We start from the raw sequence: 15,129 nt of genomic DNA, 5'->3' as shown, positions 1-15,129 counted from the left end.
GCCGGACATGAAGCTAATCCTCAATGCCATGGAGTCTTCTCAATGGCCATGGGGTGGAGGTTCATTCTCCCATTTTATCAGATAGAAACCCGAGACTCAGAGGGGCTCAGTAACTAGCCCAAGGCCACACAGCTAGAAGGTAGCTGAGGGAGATATGGATGGTAGGTCTACCTGAATCCAAAGCTGTGCCCCTAGCCCACTGTAGAACTCCTGCTGAATATCCCGTGGGGAGAGGTGGGTACCCATGACCCGTCTCTGCTCTTCTGACCTGCAGTTTCGGTACAAAGAAGCCTTCCTGCGGGACCGGGGCTTGCAGATCGGGTACCGCAGCATCAACGATGACCCCAGGATGAGGCATTTTCTCAGCGTCGGCAAGCTCCAGAGTGACAATGAGTACAAGAAAGACTTTGCTAAGAGCCGGTCCCAGTTCCACAGCCGCCCAGACCAGCCCGGCTTCCTCCAGGCCAAGAGGAGCCAGCAGCTGGCCAGCGACGTGTGCTACAGGCAGCCCCTGCCCCAGCCCACCTGTGACCCGGAGCAGCTGGGCCTGAAGCATGCACAGAGGGCCCACCAGCTGCAGAGTGATGTGAGCCACCCCCACCCACCCGGCCAAGGCCCTTCCCAAGAGATGGCTGTAACTCCACACATTCCTGCTGCCTCTGGGATGAGCCAGGCTGGGATAGAATTCAGGACTGTCACTGCTGTTTATCCAGTCCTCACTGTGGGCTAGGCTGTGGTGCCAAATGCTTCCCAAGCATTGTGCCCTGTGGCCCTTATGATAACCCCATTATTGCCCCATTTTACAGATGAGGAACCTGAGGCTTAGAGAAGTTAAGTAACTTAAATTAAGGATACTCAAGATCCCACTGCAAATAAGTGGCAAAGGTAGGACATGAACTCTATTTGGTTTGATGTGAGAGCCCAAGCACTTGATTGCTATGGCAAATTGTTTCCAAGGGATCTTAGTAGTTACCCAACCCAGCCCTTACCCTTTTCTCTCTGGGAGGAAACTGAAGCCCAGAGAAGGGAAGTGACTTCTCTAAGGCCACAGAGCAAGTTAAGGTAGGAGCTTGGACTTGAACCAGGTCTCTCCATTCACCGCCCCCATTGCTGCCCCCATCACTTGAAGGGAAAGATACAAGGGACAGAGAAAAGCTGGCCAGGCTCACAGCACATTGGGTCAGGGGACTCCTGCTTTAGATGAGTTTGCTCCCCCTGTCCTTGCTTTACTGACAACAACACATTTTCCATCTCACAGCCACCTTTAAGCCTATCCACCCTGTGGCCAAACCACCCCCAAACCTGCTGACATATTCCTCTTACTTTCCTTTTCCCCCCAAGGTCAAGTACAAATCAGACTTGAACCTGACCAGAGGTATTGGCTGGACCCCTCCCGGCTCCTACAAAGTGGAAATGGCTCGGCGGGCTGCAGAGCTGGCCAACGCAAGGGGCCTGGCTCTCCAGGGAGCTTACGTAAGTAGCAAGATGCAAACCCGCCCCAGCTTGCAAGGCCATGGGGAAAGGCAAGCTCACTGCTTCTTTTCAAACTTTATTTTTGGCCAAAGGTCAGCTGCCTTTAAAGAGTGTGAGATGCAGCCCGAGCAAGGTGCCTAATTTCATGGGTCTGAGATGACCAGGCGGGTGACACCTGGGTTAAGCTCCCTGCAGGGTTTTCTCTGAAGCCATAGCCATCAGTTCTGCAGAGACACACCTGCCGGGGCTGCATCAGTCCCGGGCCACAGCAGCCCAGGCCGGGCTGCCTGCTTGCTCATTACATTCACACGAAGGGTCAGGGACTTGCTGGCCACACCAGTCTGGGTTTTGAACCCTACTTTGTTCAGAAGCGAGACACCATGTCAGAAGGAGAGATTGGCTTTGCTTCTTTCTCATTCCTGCCTTGAGGATCCTTTCTCTGGGAGAGGGTGGTGGAGGGGAAGCGGAAAGGGAGGGTGGGCATTTTAAATGCTCCTGGGGCGTCTTAGGCAGCTCATCCTACGGGAGCAGCCTGGAAGCTTCATTTGGACTCAGGAAGGTGTGTTTGCTTCCTGCAGAGGGGGGCAGAGGTGGTGGAGCCCGGAGAGCGTCAGAGGGGGGATGTGAACCCAGATGCCACTGAGATTCTGCACGTCAAGAGGAAGAAGGCTTTGCTGTTGTGAGCAAGCGGCGTCCACCCAGGATTCTCGGGAGAGACCCTGGGGAGGAAACTCGCACGCCAGAGGCCTGTGTAGACGGCTTCGGCTTGGGCGCGCTGTAAGGACGGCACACCTACCTGTGCCCTGGTCGCCTTTATTAAAATAACAGCTCCGTGGGAGCAGGTGGGCAATGCGGTGTTCTTTGGTCCTCTGTCTAATACCTGGAAGTGGGTGGCTGGTTCCACTGTGGACCTTGAGGGTCAGGGATGAGGGATAAAGGTGTCAAGGTGACTCCCAGCGATGCTGAGCGTTCTGCAGTCCCGCGTTCGCAAATGTCCGAGGTGGAGGCAATCAGTGAACACTGATTTTCTAGAAGGAGCCATTGCTTGAAGGGAAGCAAACATAATATATTTCGGGTTGATTCTGTCATCTCTTGGGTGACTCAGGAGGAAGCCCGATGATGGACATGCTGGTCCGGAATGCCCCAGGCCAGGCGGTATTTGTCTCTGCTCAGAGCACAGACACTTTGCTGTGTGGCACCCTGGAGGCTCCAAGGGGTGCTCATTGCTGCCCACGAGGCCTCGCCTTGTCTGGGTGCTTAGGAGGGTGGGCTCTGAGGTCGGAAGATGCCTTAGAAGCCAGACTCCCTTTGGATGGTGGCTCTGATCCAGTTCAGGAATTTGGTAACTTGGGTGTAGACTCCTGGCTTCTTCCCACATTCCTGGCCCCAGCTCACTATGCCATAGACGTAGTAGATCCCATCCTTCTCACAGGTCAGGGGGCCTCCGGAGTCCCCCTAGGGAGAAAGATACGTGAGTTCAGCTTTGTGAATGAGAATACTTTAGGCGACACCCTCACCTCCTATGAGAGGATGGCAGCGGGTGATGGTGTGGGCTGCTCCCAAAAGTGGTGACAAGACCCTTCCTATGACTCATGAGACGTAAGGCTCTGAAGCAAATACCAACCCATGCCCGAGTCAGTGAAGGCCTGGCAGAGGAGCCACAGGGCTGGGGCCACAGCACCGTGGTCACACCCTTATGTCCAGGTGTAGTCATGACTCTTGGTAACACAGATATCACTACCGTGAGTCCTCAGGGGCCCTGGACTTCTCATTCCAGTAGGGCTCGGGGGGGGGGGGGTCCCTGTTGGGATACAGCCCTTCCAGGAACCATGGGCCACACACAGGGTGGGGAGGGCAGGGCTCAGAGGTAGCATGGCTTAGACATCCAGCATGGTTTATAGGGTTAGATCTTCCGGGTTCCAAATCAGGCCAGTTGGGCCTGTTTCTCACACTGGGAATGGTGGATAGCAATAGAACACCCCCCCCCCCAGGGTTCTTGGGAGGAGCAGTGATTATAAAGCACATAGGACAGTGCCTGCTTTCTGTCAGACCCCCAGTGAAAGTGGCGAGGAGGAAGATGGTGCTCAGCCATGCACTACTACTTACACTCCACAGCTGATAGGATTTTTAATGAGTTATCTCGTTTCATCTTAGCCATGACCTTATGATCTTATGGAGACATTTTTCCATCTTATAGATTAGGCATCTGAGGTTGGAGAATTACTTTGGTGCAATGGACTGAATGTTTGTGTTCCCCCAAATTCGTATGTTGAAGCCTAACCTCCAATGTGATGGTACAAGGAGGTGTGGTGTTTGGGAGGTGATTAGGTCATGAGGGTGGAGCTCTCATGCATGGGATTCATGGCCTTGGTAAAGGACCCTAGAGAGCTAGCTCTCTCTCTGCCATGTCCCTGCGCTTTATGGTGAGTGGGCCGTGGAGCTTGCCTCCCAGCCCAGGGCTGTGAGGGGCCTCTGTGCCCAGTGTAAAGCCCTGCCAGTCTCTTGCTCTCCAAGTGTATTTGGAGTGTCTGACCTGGCAGGTGTCTTGCCCAGGCTTCTGAAGGTTTCCCGCACAGATCATGGTCTCGTCGATCATGCGGTTGTAGAGTTGGCGGGAGTTGCACACAGTGTTAGAGATCAGCTTGACTTTGGCATCCAGGAGCTGTCGGGACCCTTCCCCTGTGGGGCAGAAAAAAGAGGTCGCCACTGTGGGAACCAGGGTGGCACCCACCCCACCAGAAGCCAGCAGGAGTAAGAAGAGGGCCCCCAGCTCTGAGCTCAGGAAGGAAGGGTCTTCTCAGGAGATGGGCGAAGACTCATCTTGCAACCCTGGGGACTCTGCCTCCAGCCTTCACCAGGGCTTCCTGGACCTTCAATGCTGCACTTACCACAACGGAGCAGAATCATTTATTCCCTTCTCTGTCTCCCCAACTCGACCTTGAGGTCGGGAGAGCAGAAAGGGTGTCTTAATCATCTTTTAATTTCCCATGATTAGCAGAGGGTTGGCATGTAGAAAATTCTTAATGATGGATGAGTTTCCATGGTCTGTCCTCTAGATCACCTGCTTCCCAGAGCAAACATTTCCTCCCTAAAGAACCTCTATCCTGCTCAGTCCACTCCAGTCAGCATGCTGACATTGAAGATGGACTACAGTGAAGGTAGCTACAAACAGGGTTAACCCTAAATCCAATTAACCCGAAATCTTCTTTCCCAAATGCTCTGACCATCTTGTATATTACATGTCACTTTATGAATACAGGCCTGTTTAAAGGGACTCCTGCTTTTCATTATTAAGCACATGATTTGTGGGGAAGGGAAATCCATCTTGAGTCTTAGAGAAAGGCTTAAGATACTCTTCTGAGTTTCATGTATTAGAGAATATAATCATGTCAGCACTATGATCAAAGTAACCCTTTGGTTACTTTCTTAGATAAGACCAAACCCTAGAGACAAATCAAAAGTTTGATTTGTCCAGGGTAGGAGCCAGGGACAGGTGTGGCAATCAGGGGACACTCCTCAGAGGTGATGAGACTTAAGTAGAGCTGGAGAGATGACACAATCTTTCTTTTGATAATATAGTTTGTAAATAACACTGACTTCAAGCTCAGAATGACAGTTGAGTTTGACCCTTTCTTCTCTGGTTAAGTTACTCATCTGAGACTCAGGAGAATGCACGGCCAGACTCACCTGTTTCTGTAACACCCCATCCAGAGATGTGGCACTCGGTCCCAGAGGGAAAAGGGCCGTCAGGCAAACACACAGTCTTCACATATTTGGATTCCAGGGCACAGTGACCATTCACTGGCTTTAGTTTGAGCAAAGCTAGGGAGCGAGAGGAAGGGGGAATGGGTGATGCTATCGTCTTTGTCAGAGAAGCATCTGCTCCAGCTTGATTGGGAGGTACCTGTAGCAAGGCCCAGGCCCAATGCCTGGAACACTTCTTCCTCCATCATTTCACTTTTCTAACTTCCACCTGGGGAGCAATGACACTTCAGGCTGAGGGTAATACCAAGAAATAATAGTCCAGTTTGAAATCATTTCTAATCAATTAAAAAAATAAACAGGATTTAAGAGGGCTGGGGGAGAGATTGAGGAAGGAAAGAAAGTGAGAGGCACTGTGCATGGAAAAGTGAACAGTAAACAGCTTAAGTGTATCATTGCCTCCCAGGTTTGAGGTATGCACAGGGGACACATACACATGATGTTACCTAACACACAGGAAACTGAGAGTTTTCATCAGATGTTCCCATTTTATAGAAGAGCCAACTGAGGCTAAGAGAGGTTGAAGCTGATTAGCAAGTAGGAGAGCTGGGATTCAAGGCTGAGCTCTTTCCACAATACAATGTTCCCAGCATCTCTTCCCCTCAGATTAAGAGCTTGTACACATTTATTCACAATGCTAACCTTGAAGAACTAAGAAGCTCTGGAATAAAGTCTCTACCTTATAGGATCTATGAAGGACCAAACAGAACCAACCCTCAGCTGTCCATCAGTAGAGAAATCCACCTAGGACAAGACCCAGGGGAGATCCCCGGTAGAAGAGACTTGCCAATATCATTGTGGGGAATCTCATCCTGTTCATGGTAGTGGCTGTACTTCAATATCTTCTCCACCCCGAAGGTCTGCTCATGGAATTCTGTCTTCTTTAAGTCCTGGTCCCCTAGCACCACTCTTAGATTCTTGGCTTTTATGCTGCGAGGGAAAGTGAGATGGTCAGGAACACGCCCTGGTACTTCAGAGACTGCAGCCAAGCCCTGGCTCTGCTTCTGGACAACTCCGTGACCTTTGACAAATGAGCTGACCTTCCTCGGCCTTGACACCCTCATCTGTAATCATCGTCTTATTCACGGAATTCTGCAGTGTGGTCCAAAGGAGACATATGAGGAAACTTTTATTAATGGAACAGTCTCTACATGTAAGCTGTAACCTGTATCCCATGTCTCCTGGGAGACCTGTCATTCCTCATGGGTTTTGCTAAAGAGCAGCCAATGAACATTTTGAACAAATATTCTTGATAGATGATAATGTTAGCATGTTTGACCTCTCCTGAGGAATACCTCCCAGAATCCCTAAAGAAATTGTTTAATGACACGGTGGGCTGCAAGACCTTCAAGGCCACCACCAGAACCTGGCTTCCATGGGACCAGCCCTGGCCATGAGCTTATGGACCTCAGAGAGGGGAGTGATTCTTCAGGCTCCCCAGAGGGTTCTGGCTTTTTTGAGGCACACAGGACTGAAGACACCTAGCCTGGGAGGCTCATTGGTGAAGGCATCAGATGGGAGCGTGTTATTATTGTTTTCTGTCCAGAAAGGACTAAAGAGGTTAAGGAAGCAGGTCGGTCTAGGTTCACATCCCACTCACCTACTTACCATGTGACTTAAGGCCAGATTCTAAACCTTCCTAGGACTCAGTGTCCCAAGACTTTGTTTATGTGAAAATCGACTCTTTCACTGCACAAATATTTACTGAGCAGTTGCTCCATATGAAGACCTATTCTGGGCAGTGGAGACAATTTAATGCATAAAAGATAAAAATCCCTATCCTCCCTCAGCTTGTCTTCTGGTAAATAGTTTTGAGGGTTAAATGTCATAGATACATGGAAATCAAAGGTAAGCATTCTGGACATGATAGCTCTTTCCCACTGGTTTTAAGGAGCCACTCTCTTTGCCCTTGGAGAGCAATGGATCCTGCCAGAGCTTCCGAGAGGCTGCTCACATGAGAAGGGCAGAGCACCCCCATGGACCCCGTCACCCCATCCTGTGTTCCCAGCAGGCACCTACTCAGTGCAGTGGGCAGCAGTGAGCACCCAGCAGGGGTGGATCAGCGACCCCCCACAGAAGTGGCCCTGGGGCATGGAGACGGTCAGTGTCTGCGAGGTCTGCAGGGACACCTGCCACGGGTGCTTGCCCGGCGTGCTCTTAAAGCCTCCGTAGATCCTCTTGACTTTTCTCTCTGTTATCTCAGTCTTCCCACATGAGTCAAAGCCCGGAAGCTTGGTCAGGGGCTCTACGGGGTCAGCAATGTCTGTGGGACACAAGAAAGACAAATCACGCTCTTCACCCTCCCTCCAGGTCCTCGAAGGACCTTGTTAGAGGTATGACTCCGAGTCAGGCAGCTTATCGAGTGTCCAGAGCTAAGAGACTGGTGCACACACGGTGGGCATGTAGTAGGTACACAGTTAATATTTCTTGACTACATGGATTAATATAAAGCAAGCCTACAAAATTAACAATGAAGTTGTTGCCTTTTATTTTGACGTGTATATATACACAAAGATGTGTGTGTAAATACATAAACCCATCACTGGGTATGTACTTAGCTATTCATTAATGCACAAGTATATTTGGGGGCCTTTTTGGTGTATAGGGAAAGATTCCCAGAATGGGGAAATAAGACATTTACAGAAGAAACAGTCATACAAAGTGATAAGGGTTGTAAGGGTGGTGACTGGTTCCATTCCCTGAGGTTTGTAAGGAGGGGGCGATAATACTGTACTTGGGAGATCACGGGGGACTTCCCAGAGGAGGGGCTACTAGAGTTGATTCTCAAAGAATAGTGAGATATGGACAAGAGCAGACATGAATGCAGTATTACAGACAAAGGTAACCGTAAGGGCCAAGGCACAGAAGCGAAACTGTCCAGGGAGGCAATCCCATCGATCAGGATGGAGGGTGCATTGTTCCAGATGTGAGTAGAGAGGTGGGCCAGCGCAGCCTGGAAGGAAGACTGTGAGGCTGGAATTCAGAACATTTTGCATCTTGAGAGGCTATGGGGGCCCAGCCAATGTTTGGTTACCATTGTACACCCAGAGCCTGGCATAGTTCCTGGAACACAGCAAACAATCAATAAATATTTGCTGAATGCACTGACTTGGAGTCAGGAAACATGAATTTACAGTTGGACCACTGGCCCGAATTTACAAAGATGTCCAGGCCTGCTCACATCCCAGAAGCAGAGGAGAGGATCGGGCAGTTGGATCACCACTGGGGTGAGGATCGGTAAAGCAGATGTGGTGGGAAGACAAGGGTGGGAGGGATGGTGGACCAGGAACATCTGTCTATGGATCTGCATCCTTCCCACCACCAGGGCCTCTGGACAGCCATGGTCTTACCTAAGGCTGGGCAGGCTGCGACATCACAGTACTCCCATTTCACCTTTGCACTGTCTACTTTAATGAAACACCAGGGCTTTTTGTCTGCATCTGGGTTTCTAAAAAAACAAAATAACTGAGGGTCAAGGCTTGGTGAACCCACTGGACCTCATTGCAGGGCCTTTGGGTAGAAGAGCAACAGATTCTTTTGTGCCCCCTGAGATCATATATTGACTCTGGCACATAAGGGTGGTTATAGTTGTTTGTTTTTTTGTGTTTTTTGGGTGTTTTTTTTGGCAAAACCTTACCTTCCAGAGGGAATCCCAATGACCAGGAAGTAGCTCACAAGCTTTGTGCCAAATCCATGGGACATATCAAATTGTAGGACAAGAAGTGAGATCCCTGTTAAAGATCCTTCTTTGTCAGGAAAGTGAAATAGCCATAGAAATATGGTAAGAGTAGGGCTCCTTGGCCCAAACCTCCAAATTCCATGCATGGGAATTCTCTGAGGAAGGCTGCCGAGGGGTCACCCTGAAGACAGCTCCATGAAGGGATCAGCTCAAGGTGAGTGAAAGTAGAAGGCCCCTGTTGCTTAATGGAACCAGTTAAAGGCCATACAAAGAGCTCCTGCCTCTTATATGCAGATCATGAATGGCCTTGGCCTTGGGTAGCAAGAGGAAGCCAGCAGAATGGTCTGGTGGCATCAGAAGGGGCAGACGGGAACTTGTCATTATCTTTATGTGGGGAACCCTGAACATCCTTGTGGCAGAGACTATAATGCTCACCAGATATCCAACTTTCTCCTCTATGTTTCTCCCTTGAAATTATGTGGGACCTGATGACTATTTTTGGTCAATGAAATATGTGTGCAGAGATGATGTGTCATTTCTAGGCTGAAGTAGTGAAAATAAAACAACTCATGCTCCCTTTTTTCAGTTTCTTCCTTTCTTGCTCTTCCTGGGTCATTGAGTCACTTTGTGGAGTAGGATCCGCCCCCTGCACACCCATGACACATGTAGCATTAGTGAGAAATAAACGTCCTTGTATTCAAGCCACTGGGGTTTGGGGATTGTTTGTTACAGCAGCATAATCTAGCCTGTCCTGAGTGTGAAAATCTTCCTAGAAAGAAAGCTGATGAGTTTCAGTGTTCTGTCCCCAAATTTCTGAACTGGACCAGGAAAACTTGGGGCGGCGGAAAGACAGGAACCAACCCTTACACTGACAAGGGGCCAAGACCGAGCATAGGGAAGGTGATTTTTACCGGCAGAAGTTGTGCTCCCCAATCCCGTGAGCCTCAGCATCCTCCATGAACATGTTGTAATGCTCTTGCAAGAGGAGGTGGGAGTTCCAGTGGAGGCATGAGTGCTGGTTGATTGTCCTGCTCACTTTGCCCCGGTAAGAGCAGCCATCGCCAACGTAGCAGTCATCGGAATCTCGGAGAGAGCAGGCAGAGCCGTGAGAGCTGAAAGCAACTGGCCTGCTGCTCCCGAAAAGGACTTGGCGGGTGTACCGGGGTGAGAGGACTGGGCCTGATTATTGACCACCCTGAGAGTTCACTACAAAGTCCCAGAAGAAGGAGCCTTGAATGTCCCATGTTTAACCCAGCTTAAAACATGAGATATAGTGGTTGTGGGTAGGTGGGTGGGCGGAAACGTAGTTACTTAATTTTGGCTCACACAAGACCTGGTGGCAGTTGGGTTGAGGCCCAGGGGATGCCCAGATGTATCTGATTTGCCTGCACTACATCCCAGTTTATTATGTTTTCTACATGGAGCCACACAAACCCTATGCCCTCAGGATAGAAGGCCGAGGCTACAGCAGAGTTTGGGACTCTCGACTTGAATCCTGCCCTGGGAACAAAACCCGAACAGAAAAGGATCCCAGAGGTCTCGCTCGCTGTCCTGAGATTCTAACCGAAGTGGTGGCAGAGACCCTTACCTATTTCACAGAATTTGCCCTTGAACTGGCCAGGACAGGCACAGGTGAACTTGGACCTCCGCCGGTTCCGGGAGCAGGTGCCGCCGTTCTGGCAGGGGTTCGGCCTGCACGCGGGAACCGCTGTGAACACAGGAAGCGGGGCCAGGAGGGCGCCTCAGAGGGAGTTGCAGCTACATCTGAGATGGGTCACCCAAGGGGAAAGACAGACCCACTGACACCCTAGCACATGTGCACATCAGCTTAAAGAACATATACATACACGGATGAGGCACTGTGACGAAGGCCATGTGCAAAAGTGTATGTAAGTACACGGGTCACTCAGAAGGGATAGCAAGAGGCATGGGTGGGCAGGAATTTGGGGGTGGGTCGTAGCTAAGTTGAAACTTGGCTCTGCCCCTTTATAGCTGTGTGACTGCGAGCAACTTAGTCAACCTCTCTGAACTTTATTTTCTTCGTCTGTAAAATTCTTCCTCACAAGTGCTTTTTGGGACAATGTGAGAGAGAATATAAACCATCCAGGACAATGACTAACTCAGAGCCCTGAATCAGTACAGATTTATTCCCTACCTTGGGCCATTTCAGGAATAAACCAGGGCTGAATTCCTGGAGGGAGGGATTTTTAAGATGATTCTTTTTGGATGGGAAGGGGCACAGATCAGGCAATTCTCAGGAGCTCTCCAGGGATGATGAATCTTAAAAAGTCCTAGTTATAATGGCCATCGTGGGTATTACTGAAACATCAAGTGCATCTGGACCACCACACAGTAGGGTGCAGAGACGCCAGGCACAAGCCACGGCGGAGAAAGCCTAGCGTAGAGGGGGCTGCCGGCACCTACCTGTGGAGCAGTCCGGGCCCCTGTAGGGGTGTTTGCAGGCACAGCGGTAGTAGGGAGGACTCTGAATAATGAGACATTCGCCCAGGCCACATGGGTTTTCCTTGCATATGTTTCCAGCTGCAGGAGATCCACAGAGAGGAAGGTACAGAGTACAGGACATTACTGGGGGCACATTTCACTTAGAGATGCTTGTACAGTGCAATGCTTGGGGGCCGGATGGCCCGTGGACGGCGCGCTCCTGTCCGTGGTCCTGAAAGTTCTGCTACCTGCTGGACAAGGCTTTTCTCTAATCCTCGGGTGGTGATGATCGCTTCCCAGTTCCTGTCAGTGTTCATGGTCTTTATTATTCTATCTTAATAAAACCTTGATACTTTTTACAAGCAAACAGGGCTGCCATTGGAGTTTCTCCATGTCATAGCTGATTTTATATTCCATTTACAGCTTCCCCCATTCTTCCGAGAAGTTGAGGGGTGAACCCAGATACCAAGTTTATATCGATATCCCAAACCATCCTGAAACATTTGTGGAAGGACTTGTAGGGTTGAAAATAGAAGGAATAAAAAATGAAGAAAGAAGTCAGCCACAAAACCCTGCGTATGTAGGACCCTCACCGCCTCCCTCACCCCGGTGAGCTGGCTGCTAGATGGAACAGGATCTACGTGCTCTCTAGGGGTGCAATTTGTAAACGGGAGTTTTATTCCTCGTGTTTATGGTACGTCCCCAAGAACTCACTGAAGGAAGACACGGCCGTTATCGGAGTCTCCGAGTGAGTACAGCAGGAAGACAGACCATGGAGCCAGGAGTCAGGCACCAGGGCTCTAATTTATGCTCTTCTCCCAACTAGCTGTGTGACCATGAGTAAGTCCCTTGTGCTCTCTGGGCTCCCTTTCTCGATTGAGTTGGGTGTTATGGACCCTGAGGTTCTTCCTGCTCTCCCATTTGAGAACAATATTTCTCTGTTGTAGTTCGTCTAAACACTCAAAACAAAACAAAAATGTCCTGAGTCTGGAATACATCTTGGTCAGAGTCCAGCTCTTACCTCCTCTCAGCCTTGAGGTTCTCATCTGTAGAATGGACACACTAGTCTATTTATCACGCAGGAGGGAGGATTCAGTGAGATGCTGCCTGTGACCCTCTGAGGAATCCACCATGCAGTGTGCACGGTGACAATCCTTTCTATGGGGTCGCTCAGCCTTTCTTTACCCCGCTGAGTTGGAGCAGGAAACTGCCTCTTGTTCAGCTCAGAGGGAAGAGTGAACCCAGCGAAGGTGCACTCACCATTCTGACACCTGCTTCCAGAGAAAGGGGCTGGGCAGCTGCACTTGAAAGTGTCCCCGCTGATGAGGCAGTCCCCACCATGTTCACAGGGGTTGGACAGGCACGGATCTAAGACACACGCAGAAGTCAGTGTTCGCAACGAACAGCACAGCAGGCAAGAGGCCCCCGACTCAGTCACCAAATTTCAATCTCCTGCCCAAATGAGAAATTAACAGCACAGCCCGTGATTGGGGAAAAGGGAAAACACGCATGGCCCTTAAAGAGCAAGGAAAACTGCAGTCACAGAACCAGAAAGGGGGATTCGTGTTGGGAAGAGGGCAGGCGAGAAGGAATTGTGACTGTCTCCCCTCAGCCTGGCTTTCCACGGGGCCTTTCTCATTGAGAAACTCCCCTTTTCCATCATCAGTGTTTTTCTCCTCCCAGTCTCGCTGGGAGAGCCACGGGGTCTGTCTCTGATGCTGAATGCATTTCACAAGCCCGAAGACCTCCCCTACTCCCAGAGCCCGGGGGTGGAGGTCAGGCCTGGGGAAAGAAAAACCCACCCCTAACGAAACACAAGCTTTCTGAACATCAGGCAAGAGGACCAAAGGCAAGAGGGTGACAGGAAAATTGACGGCAAGGAGGAAATGACCCAGTGGCCTTCATCTTTCTTCAACTACTTGTTCAGTTAGATTTTGTCATATTTCATCTGTGCCTTCGGCTTTTCATGGTTGTCTGAATGGATCTTCCCTCGGGGAATTCTTTATCTTTCTGCTCACACGCATTGTTCTTTGGTTCAGGAACTAGGATCCCTGGGCCCAGCTCTTGTTTTGATGGTCCCTTCTGATGTTCCCCCGATGCCCCGTATCTTAGCCCTGCCTTCCAGGCCACTTCGCACAGTTACACAGCTTTTATTCCAGAGGCCGAGCGCTTCCCGTTTCTTCTGTCGCTTCAGTCACACAGCTGGGCTCGGGCCAGCTTCTCATTTTCTTTTCTGTCCGATTGCTTGGTTAAGAAGCCACAAAAACAAAAATGTGGTAGAGGCACACATGTGTGAACACACACGCACGCACACACACACACACATCCTAACAACCGTGCAAAGCTTCTGAAGAGTTGAAAAGAGAAAGAAAAACACAGCCCAGGCAGAAGGGAAGGAAAGTGCCAATGCCCAATCTGTGAATGCTGCAATCTGACGCCGAATGTTCACTTGGACTCTTGTCCCTGATTAGGATCTACCTATAACCACAGCTCTGGGAATGAATTTGAACATGACTCCTACTCACAGTGTCAGGAGACCCAGAGGATGGGGCACTGACTTGCTGTATCAACTTGGCTAAGTCAAGTCCTCTCCTGGCCTCATTTGCTTCCTCTGTCATTTGAGGGCAACAGAGGTGGCCTCAGAGAACCTCCCCGGTCCTCACAGTATATAATTCTAGCTGTGTTTAAATAGCCAGTTTAAATCATTTCTTTGATACCTACTTTATGATGCCTGTCAGAGAGCACGAGGAGAGGGAGGCCCTTGCATGTGGTAACAGGTAAACTCCCCTCCAGGTGTGATGCTATCCTGCTGGGGGGGCCCCCAACAGCTGTGGTACCTACTGTCGTCCACGTAGTACCACTCAGGATTCTCGGGGTGGTCAACAGCATCGCTGGTGTTCTCTCCCTGAGCGATATACTCAGAGCTGTACTCATAGTTGTCGGGAGTCCAATCTGCAGGAGTGGGAACAGGACCGAAGAAACCCTAATCGTTAGACCCAAATAGATCAGCAGTTTATTTCACCAAACATCTTTTTCCCCCCGAAAGATTTCAAACTCCTGAAGGAGAAATCACATGTCTTTCCAGTTCCTCACACTAATGGGGTGGACAAAGAGGTGAAGCACCGTGAGTTTTCATTTGGGGGAAGGATGCTGTAACCCAGCAAAGCAGCGTTGGCTCTGGGCAGGGTCAAGAGCACGTGGCTGGAAATGGGAGGAAGTTGAGCTCTGGCTTCCCACTAACTGGGACCTCAGACAAGGAAGCTGTATTCTTGGTGCCCCTGTTTTTCCTCTGTAAGCAGCATGAAGGTGATTGGAGCCTGAAAGCTCTCCAAAGTCGTATGTAAGATCCGCCCAGGGTCATATCCAGTGGCACTTGAGTGCCTTGTTGGGTGGTTCTGTGAATGACATTTCTCGATGGGACTTTATCAGTCCCCTTAGCTTAATGCAGTCAAAGAAACGGCACTGTCCTCCTGGTCACAGCTTCAAACTCTCCCAAGTGTCTCCCAAGAGAGTCATCATACCAGCTAATGTTTATCGAGCCTTTACTGTGTATTAGCCCTATACTAAGCGTTTTACAAGAACAATGCATTTTATCATCATTCAGATTTAGATGTGTTATTATCTCTATTTTAAGTTGAGATACCTGAGGCTGAAAGAGGTTAAGCAACTTGCCCAAGGTCACACAGTTAATAAACAGCTGGATATAAACTAAGACAGTTTCTCTCCACAGAACCCCTAAATTGCACTAGCCTGGCTGCTTCAACTGGACTCTC

The 15,129-nt window shown here is 50.0% G+C and overlaps 2 protein-coding genes across 10 annotated transcripts in view; one reads left to right on the top strand and one right to left on the bottom strand.

Annotated features, from left to right (window-relative positions):
* Nucleotides 1–2,321, top strand: part of NRAP (nebulin related anchoring protein) — a 63,060-nt gene extending 60,739 nt beyond the window's left edge. For all 9 annotated transcript variants that reach the window (XM_081157978.1, XM_081157985.1, XM_081157981.1 and 6 more), the window contains 3 exons: nucleotides 275–586; nucleotides 1,342–1,473; nucleotides 2,052–2,321. In XM_081157978.1, the coding sequence (XP_081014104.1) occupies nucleotides 275–586; nucleotides 1,342–1,473; nucleotides 2,052–2,156 (549 nt within the window). In that variant the 3' untranslated portion in view covers nucleotides 2,157–2,321. The remainder of the gene's footprint in view (nucleotides 1–274; nucleotides 587–1,341; nucleotides 1,474–2,051) is intronic.
* Nucleotides 2,168–15,129, bottom strand: part of HABP2 (hyaluronan binding protein 2) — a 28,978-nt gene continuing 16,016 nt past the window's right edge. Inside the window, exons 3-13 of the mRNA XM_081157986.1 lie at nucleotides 14,198–14,308; nucleotides 12,617–12,724; nucleotides 11,339–11,455; nucleotides 10,503–10,622; nucleotides 9,826–9,997; nucleotides 8,586–8,683; nucleotides 7,255–7,498; nucleotides 6,023–6,165; nucleotides 5,161–5,295; nucleotides 4,007–4,152; nucleotides 2,168–2,928 (exon numbers count right to left, since the gene is read on the bottom strand). Of these exons, the coding sequence (XP_081014112.1) occupies nucleotides 2,764–2,928; nucleotides 4,007–4,152; nucleotides 5,161–5,295; nucleotides 6,023–6,165; nucleotides 7,255–7,498; nucleotides 8,586–8,683; nucleotides 9,826–9,997; nucleotides 10,503–10,622; nucleotides 11,339–11,455; nucleotides 12,617–12,724; nucleotides 14,198–14,308 (1,559 nt within the window). The 3' untranslated portion in view covers nucleotides 2,168–2,763. The remainder of the gene's footprint in view (nucleotides 2,929–4,006; nucleotides 4,153–5,160; nucleotides 5,296–6,022; nucleotides 6,166–7,254; nucleotides 7,499–8,585; nucleotides 8,684–9,825; nucleotides 9,998–10,502; nucleotides 10,623–11,338; nucleotides 11,456–12,616; nucleotides 12,725–14,197; nucleotides 14,309–15,129) is intronic.

This window comes from Miniopterus schreibersii (genome assembly GCF_964146895.1).
Source record: "Miniopterus schreibersii genome assembly, chromosome: 14".
In the NCBI taxonomy this organism is placed as follows: domain Eukaryota; kingdom Metazoa; phylum Chordata; class Mammalia; order Chiroptera; family Miniopteridae; genus Miniopterus; species Miniopterus schreibersii.
Note: the sequence above shows the minus strand (reverse complement) of the source record. Positions and strands in the feature narration are given on the sequence as shown.